General features: G+C 32.0%; 1 protein-coding gene and 1 long non-coding RNA gene across 2 annotated transcripts; both read left to right on the forward strand.

Annotated features, from left to right (window-relative positions):
* The first annotated feature begins 763 nt into the window (after positions 1–763).
* Positions 764–2227, forward strand: LOC114076174. The gene is made up of 2 exons (XR_003577011.1): positions 764–890; positions 1627–2227. It is a non-coding gene; the product is annotated as an uncharacterized LOC114076174 (long non-coding RNA).
* Positions 2228–3665: 1438 nt separating this feature from the next.
* On the forward strand, positions 3666–7034 carry LOC107009253 (mitochondrial inner membrane protease subunit 1). Its single transcript, XM_015208559.2, has 4 exons — positions 3666–3849; positions 3928–4152; positions 6200–6310; positions 6778–7034. The coding sequence occupies exons 1-4, from the start codon at positions 3721–3723 to the stop codon at positions 6808–6810; spliced, it is 498 nt and encodes a 165-aa protein (XP_015064045.1). The 5' UTR covers positions 3666–3720; the 3' UTR covers positions 6811–7034.
* The last annotated feature ends 1871 nt before the right edge of the window (positions 7035–8905 follow it).

Below are 8905 nucleotides of genomic sequence, written 5' to 3' on the forward strand. Positions count from 1 at the left end.
TATAATTTGAGGAATATAAATATACAATTCGACTCTCTCCACTCTATGCGCTCTCTAGCCTCTCTCTACTGTACGTCCTCTCTCTCTCGTTTATCTCCTCTCTCTAACATGTAGTTACGAATAGTAATTAGCAAACTATAGCATGGAGCTTAATTAAAATTGTTTTAGCGGTTATTTGTGAAAGTTCTCCAACTATACAACTTTCAAATTATTGAGCGGTGCAAGTATATAGCAAGTCTATTAATTTATAATAAATTATGTACAAGTAAACACAAACTTATAAATATATAATTGAACAAATAGACGCACAAGTCCTAGTGACAATTTGTAGTCCTACATATGACATCATACGTGCATTATGCTACGTAGAACGTGTATGCCTACTTATTCAATTTTAAACAAATATAAATATCTATTCGTGCACATCTTAATCTTGGAGGACATAGATGTCTGTTAAGATTAAGTTAAAAGAACACTTTATGTATTATGTCTTTATTAGATTTATTGAAATTGAAATTAAAATAAAAAACAACATTACGTGCTTTTAAATCTTTGAAAAACTTCAAATATTTACTTTTCTCAATGTTTGGGCTTTCGTAGGCTCTATACATTGTACATTAATAGGTTTAATGAAGGAAGGCCCATTACTTACAGCCCAACTTGATGAGCTGTTATGGGCTGAAGTATAAGGCCCAACCTGTTAAAGCCCAACAAATAAAAATCTATATAATTGATCATGGAAGCTAGGGTTTAGAACATTGCCTATGAGAGATCAGAGCGAGCTTATGAAACAATGGCGCTCTAGTTCCGTTGCGGGCATATACTGATTATCAGTCCTTTCTTCATCTCTGCAATTGTATTTTACTGATCGATTGCTTCTGTAGAGAAAGGTCTCACATTTCCTTTGTATTTCTTTTTTTTTTCCAATTCTACGGCCGATCCAAATGAGTTCCTTTTTATGTATAAAAATATGTCTGTGAATTCAATTTCAATTAGGGCAGAGTGCTTGATCTTCATCCTGTTTTACTTCACATATTCTGCCCTACATTTGAGCTTCAGATTTTAAACACTCAATTAGGTTAATCGACAATCTGTTAATTTTATCACTCTAATTTTTTGTTTTGGCTGCATAAATATTAACTTAACTCTTCTAATTAAACTGTTTTTGTTAATTTGAAGCTACCAAATATGAAAATATGGCCATTTATAACTAATAGATTTAGTTTTTCTGATTTCTAGAAAAATATTCTTAATTTAACCAAACTAATTTGTATTCAAAATTTTCTAATGGTTGACTAATTAACCTAAATTTTTTAATAAAACGTCGTCCATGTTAATTTGATTTTGAAACTCTTAACTAATCACCTATTTACATTTTAGAGCCTCTTTAGATTGATTTATTTCAATATTTCTAGTATTTTTGAGTAATAATGTCAATTTAAACTCACTCCAAAACAAAAAAGCAGTTTACTAGCCCTAAAAATTCTTCAAAAATTAATTTTAAAGGATAAGTTGTACGACCTGTTTAGATTAGCTTTAAAAAGGTAATTTTATAAAAAATAATCTTAGTTGTCTCGCGCCACTACGTATTCTTTACCTACCCACCTGTATCGATTTCGGGTACAGGTACCCTCTCGCTTAACCTCGGATTACTTCAGTGCCGCAGCGTCTGGTATTCGAACATTGGCTCGAGGCACCTTAAAAAGTAGGAAAGGATGACCTAGTTTGATTTGGAACGAAGCGTCTGGTATTCGAACATTGGCTCGAGGCACCTTAAAAAGTAGGAAAGGATGACCTAGTTTGATTTGGAACGAAGCGTCTGGTATTCGAACATTGGCTCGAGGCACCTTAAAAAGTAGGAAAGGATGACCTAGTTTGATTTGGAACGAAGCGTCTGGTATTCGAACATTGGCTCGAGGCACCTTAAAAAGTAGGAAAGGATGACCTAGTTTGATTTGGAACGAAGCGTCTGGTATTCGAACATTGGCTCGAGGCACCTTAAAAAGTAGGAAAGGATGACCTAGTTTGATTTGGAACGAAGCGTCTGGTATTCGAACATTGGCTCGAGGCACCTTAAAAAGTAGGAAAGGATGACCTAGTTTGATTTGGAACGAAGTTTAAGAAAAGGAAGAACATATTTTAATTTTGTGCTTCTAAATTAAAGTTATGTAAATGTACAAAAATGTTCTTTAATGTTGTAGTTTTAAACATGTAGTTAAAGTTTAAAGTATTGTCAAAAAAGAAAAGAATCATTTTTGTTTGAATTTACTAAAAAGGAAATTATTTTTGCAACAAATTAAAAAGAAAATGAGAACATTTTTTTATGTGGTGAAATTTATCTTAAAAATAAGTAAGTTATGTGTTAGATAAAAGTGCACTTGAAAAAGAAAGTTATTGATGTATTTTACAAAGAGGAAATACATAATTACCCCATTAAATTTATACCTTTTTTTCAAGTGGACACCTTAAGTTTGCGGGGATCATATCACCCCACGAAATAATCCAAATCCACAATAAATACACCATTTTGGATTTTCACAACAATTGTAATTTCACATTAGAAAAGCGCAAGGGTAAAGTTGCAGTCCCAAAACAATGGAAAACTTACATATGGCATTGTTAAATCAAAGTGAAAAGAGACCCATGTTTCTTCTTCGCCAAATCACCATTAATGGCTGTTGAGAGCTTTTCTCAACAGCAAAAGTTGGTTCTTTACTATGCAAAGCGAATTTCTTTACTATATTCTCTATCATCAAGTTCTAGTAATCCATCTTAAGGCGTTTTATTAGAAAAATCTACTTAACAATGACATAATACTTGGTCAATTTAGCACTTAATTACCTTTGAACAAAGAAATTTGAACCCATTTACGTTCACATAGTTTTTCAAGAACAAAAGTATCAAAGAATCTACTCGTACAAATTCAAAATGTGAAATTCACTTATAGAACTCAAATCTAGTCTTGATTTCGAAATATCCACAAAGCTAAAAAAGATAAAACTAATTTTTGGGAGAAAATTTGAAATCGAACACTAAAAAAAAAAATAGCACACAAAACTTACATAAATATATATTTACAAGGAAATTTAAAAAATAATCTTTTGAAGTGAAGTAAAGCCAAAGAATTATTCGGCGCTATATCACAATGCATTTTTAGGCATAGCTGTTCATGAAAGGTGGCATAGGACATCTGTCAGCGGCGGGAGTCTTACATTGGGAAATAAATTTAAAAGGATGAACATGAATATTTCTAAAAAAAAAATTTATGGGTCAAAATGTGAGTGGGTCAGGGTTTTACCCGATCCGCTATTAAACAAGTAAAAAAAATTAAAAAATATTATTTTATTTGGGGATGAAACACACACATATTATGAGAGTGCGAATATCATAAAAATTATGTATTTAAAATAGTTGAAAATAGTCGAATGAGGGTAATAGAACCCTCACAAACTTTAGGTGTCTTTTTTCAGAAAAGGATACAAATTTGATTGGGTAATTATGTATTTCCTCTTTTGCAAATAAGAATTGTTAAACACTTTTTTAATTAAAATGACTAAAATGTCTAACACGATAAAAAGTTAATTAATTTAAAATTTTTAAACTTTTAAAAATTAAAATAAAATTAATTTATATTTAACATTTAATAATATTTGATATCATTTACATATTTCTTTAATCCTATTTCTTTCATGGTTTTGTGAAGGTGGGAGAAGATAGATAATGCGATTGTTTCAGTACTTGAGTCAATGGAAATCCAAAGCCAAAGACGGAATTCAACAATCACTTCTTATCGCCAAATTCCTCTGCTTATTACATGTCACAAACAACTACGTTTTCTCTCCAGTAATGGTACGTATTTCTCCATTTTATCTGCAATTTTACCGGTAAGAAATTAGGTTTTGGGGATAAATTTTTCTACTGTTTTAGGTGTACGGTCCGAGCATGTTGCCGACCCTGAATCTTACCGGTGATGTTTTGCTGGTTGAACATGTGTCGCCGTTGTTGGATAAGTTGGGACCTGGAGATGTAATCCTTGTTCGGTCACCTGATAACCCTAGGAAGACTGTAACTAAACGAATTATTGGCATGGAGGGTGATACTGTCACTTTTCTAGCTGACCCTTCAAAAAGTGACCGGTATATTAGCTTAAAGGTGTGTTCTTTTCTTCAGTGTAATTTTGCCCTTTTTTCGATTCATGGATTGATTGTTGATTGTTGTTAGGTGAGGAGCCATAGCCTCAAACAATGTGTTCCTTTGTTGGCTAAGTATATGACCATATGTGGGCTATCATGAGTTATTGTTGTAATGAAGAAGTCTAGGAAGGCTTAAAGAAGAATGTGCTAGGATTAACCCCTTTAGAGATAGGGTGAGCAAGGAGGTTTTAAACAGAAATGTCCTAGGATTTAGCCCCTTTATAGATAGAGGCAAGTCAGGAGTTTTAGACAAAAATGTCCTAAGATTAGCCCCTTCAGAGATAGGGGTGAGTTACGAGCTTGTAAACGAAGACATGCTAGGATTAGCCTCTTTAGAGATGGGGGCGAGTCTGGAGCTTTTAAACAAAAATGTCCTAGCATTGAGCCCCTTTAGAAATAGTGTCGAGTCAGGAGCTTTTAGACAAAAATGTCCTAGGATTAGCCCCTTGAGAGATAGGGGTGAGTTAGGAGCTTTTAAACAAAAATGTGCTAGGATTAACCCCTTTAGAGAAAGGGGCGAGTCAGGAGCTTTTAAATAAAAATGTGCTAGGATAGCCCTCTAGAGATAAGGGTGAGCCAGGAGCTTACTGTCGGTATTTATGACTCTGGTGGCAACACGTGACAGTCAAATAACATGATTCTCAAGGAGTTACATGACTGCCAAGCCAATTCTTTTAAGACTTGTGGCTGCTTTAATTTCTATTGTTGATGATTTTCTATTAACTATAGTCCAGTTTTGTCATTGGTCTGTAGATTCACTGTTTTTATCTTCCTAGTGCTCTCTGTCTTTTCTCTTTCCTTATAGATGCAAACCTCTTGTTCTTCATTAGATTTCACCTTAGTTAGAGATAACAGACAGTTGCTAGTTTCTGCAGTGAATGCTTTAAATTCTTGGAGTCCCTTTACTTCATTAAGCAAATGAGAGAAAAAGTTGTATCTTTCAATCTTTGGAGTTCCTAGTTTTCCACCCTTTCATAGAAACCACACATGGGATAAAACAAAAGGAGGTCACATTAGATGGTTTGGCCTATATAGACCAATAAATTTGTTTGTCAGTGGTTCGGACTCTAGGATGGTTTAGTGTTAAAAGATAACATTGGTAGATTTAAAATCCAATGGAGTGAAGTTGTTTCAAAAGACCAACTATTTGTCCGAAGCTAGTTAAGAAGATACTTTAATGGAAGCACTGAATCCTAACTAGTTTAGCATTGAGGCATAGTTGTTGTAAAGAGTACTGCATATGACCAAAAACATCCACTAATTGCTTGGGAAGTACTCTTAATTCTTGCTGAGTAATGGACCTTACTGTCTTCTTTAATATTTGTAATTGCCAGGACCTAGGATATTGTGGTGTCAATTCTCTTTAGAAACCTGAAATTTGGGCTCTGAACACAATGTTAGGCATGCCACCAAGCTTCCTTATGCTTACCCACTAAGGTTTTCTCTCTCATTGTTGTTTCCAGGCTCACCTTCAGTTTCTTATATCCAAGGTCTTATTACTTTGGCAGAGTATGTGAATCTATTTCGTTTGCCACATTTCATCTCAAAGTAAACGGGAAAATGAGAATCCAATTTTCTTTTTAATACCTGAGTAAACCCGAAGTGTGAGTAGTGCACAGTTCGAAACTCTGGACAATGGGCCTTGCCCTCTAATCTCTATATATAACTGAGGATTTTATTTGAAGCACTAAAGATGCTCTATTTTTTACTTTATTTAGATGTTGTATGCTTTTTAGTAGTTTCATTCTGATTTTCTGGAATACCACCTGAAATAGCAATTTGAAACTGGCTTGGAATTCTTTCTTGTGTTAATAAATATATTCACTTAGAAGAGAAAAAGTTTATTCATCTTTGAGGAGACTATCCACTGCTTATGATGTGACTGAGGCGATACTTTGTTTTCTCATTCCATAATATACTGTAGTTTTATTTTTGATGCTTTATATTCTTATAGTTTCTTTGGTTTCTCCCATCCTTTTCAATTCTTTTCATGTGGGGTTATCTAGGTTCCAAAGGGGCATGTTTGGATTCAAGGAGATAACATCTATGCTTCAAAGGATTCACGACAGCTCGGGCCAATCCCTTGTGGCCTTATCTCGGGAAAAGTGTTATACAGAGTAAGTTTCATTACCTTTACTATCTTAAGTCATTCGAACCATCTTAATGAATCCTCAACTTCTTAAATGATTTTACCTCTGGGATGGATTAGCATCTAGGAATGGTGCTTTCCCTTAAAAGTTCAGTATACGATTAGAAAACTCTAGCCCATGGCTTAGGCAAGTTTTACGCAGAACTCTGCTAACTCCAAGTCTAATATGCAATTGTAGTTCATCTGTCTTTACATCCTGAACAAGATAAGAGTCCATAACCATCATCTGCGTTGAAGTCTTTACATTTGACATTTGATGGTTGCTTACCTTTACTTGGAATGCTTCTTTATGCAAATTAATCGACTTACATCAACAATATTAATATCGATATATGGTCATAGATACACAAATATTGGGGGTGGAGTATTGAGTAACCATTTGAAAATCTCGTATATAGAACTAATTATTACCCTCTTGTTTTTTTGCATATGTAGGTGTGGCCTCCAGAGTGTTTTGGTTCATTATGACCACAAAAACAATGTATTGTACTGAAGATATACAATTAAAATGAGAAATGTAATTCTTTACTAGTCCTTATTGCCTAATTCTGAATAATGATTGTTAATTTGTTTTGGTAAGGATGCTTTATTTCCTGTGGCTGAAGAGTTTGTACATATTCTAAGGAATCAGTTGAAACTTGAAACCATGAATTTGATTTTTTGTACATTTGCAATATTTAAGTTATGAAATCAAACAAAATGTTGAGATGCAAAATATTTTGGAGAATAATTATAAAGATCAAAGCAAACTTAGGTAACTTGTGAGTACAAAAGTATTAAAGCGCCTATTATATATACGTAAAAGCTATATCATACAGGTAATGTATAAGATATCAAATATCTTCACAAACATTAATTACATCGTAAGAACGTGTTCTTAACATGACACAATTTTACGTTAAATCTGTAATGTTGAATAGTAGATGCATGTGAATTATGTCCAATATATACACGTAAGGTTACAACATACAAGACACATAAAACAATCGAGATGAAATGAGTTCGGAACTTAAATAAGCCGCTAATTTTTTTTTATCAAAATAAGTCACTATTTTAGAAAGTAACTAAAATAGGCTTAATGGAAGAAAAAAAAATATCCACTTTATCCAATATTCCAAATGTTTTTCGTTAGTCTCATAACGTTTATATTTTAATATATAATGAAGCTATTTCTTTCACTTTACAAAAATGAATATTTTTCACGTTTTGCTCTCTTTAAGAAGTTTTTGTCGTGTTTGATAATCATTTGCATAAAAGATAGGCGAGATATGAAATTTTGAGAATGTCCCAACATTTTCCGTCATTTTAAACTGTGAGGACTGATCAAAATAATTATCTTGTCCATAATTTGGAGCAATATTCCTATCTTGTTGAAGTAAACCGTTACAAAATATATAATAATAATAATTAGAATAATAGTAAATCATATAAAATAATAAATAATTGAGCAAATGAACAATAATAATCGAAATATAATTATTGAGCATTACCAGTCACATTCATTGATAGTTTCGTTTAAATCAAAATCATATCGATCGGTAAGAATATTTTGATAATGAGTCATGTTAGAGAATCAGTAGATTGAGTTATCGGAAATCCATCCATGCTATCATGATTTTCTAATTGAGGATGGACATCGATCGATAAAGGAGAACATTGTTGGCTAGTCTTAGGCTCCTTTCTAACATAGATTTCAAGTATTGTTAACTTGATTTGATCTATGTAATCATTTGGAACCCTCAAAAAGTCGGTCAACGATTCGTCATTAAAGATAATTCACTCTCTAAAATTTACTTGTCCTTGTGATAAAAATGAAGTAGGTATTTTCCGACTATAATCATAATAATACTATTTATACCCCCATTCATTTATAAATTGATGAAAGAAATATATGATATCGGACATTAATTGAATATTTAGCATTGTGTTTGAGAGGACAATTATAAAAAATGATATTTCCATCATGTATAATTTTGTTATCCCAATAAATCAAAACTCTAACTTTTGGTTTCGAAGACACTATTTTGTGATTGAAATGAAGAATAATAGAAGACTAAAGATGATGAATGTGCTATGTTTTGAATGTCCTTAAATAGACTTGGATGAGCTTTCAAATAAAAAAAATAAAAATCCATAGTGTAATAATTTTTTTTTATGATATGTCAAATCAATATAATTATCTGACAAATACTACAAAAGTATCATAAGGAGATCAAAACTTGAAAAATATTCCTCTTTGTAAAATGTAAGTTTTTATTCCACTTTATAAAGTGTAAGAAAAATTTTTACACTTTACAAAGTATAAGAAAAACTTATATTTTATACAATGTAAGAACTAGTTTCGTTATATATAGTAATATATACTCATTATAGACTAACGAAAAACATTTGAAATATTGGATAAACTGAATTTTTTTTTACACTAAGCCTATTTTAATTATTTCCTAAAATAATAACTCATTTTGATCACTTTTATTTTTTTATGGCTTATTTAGATTCTGAACTCTCAATAAATTGAGATTAGCTATATATATATATATATATATATATATATATATATATA

This window comes from Solanum pennellii, chromosome 2 (assembly GCF_001406875.1).
Source record: "Solanum pennellii chromosome 2, SPENNV200".
NCBI classification, from domain to species: domain Eukaryota; kingdom Viridiplantae; phylum Streptophyta; class Magnoliopsida; order Solanales; family Solanaceae; genus Solanum; species Solanum pennellii.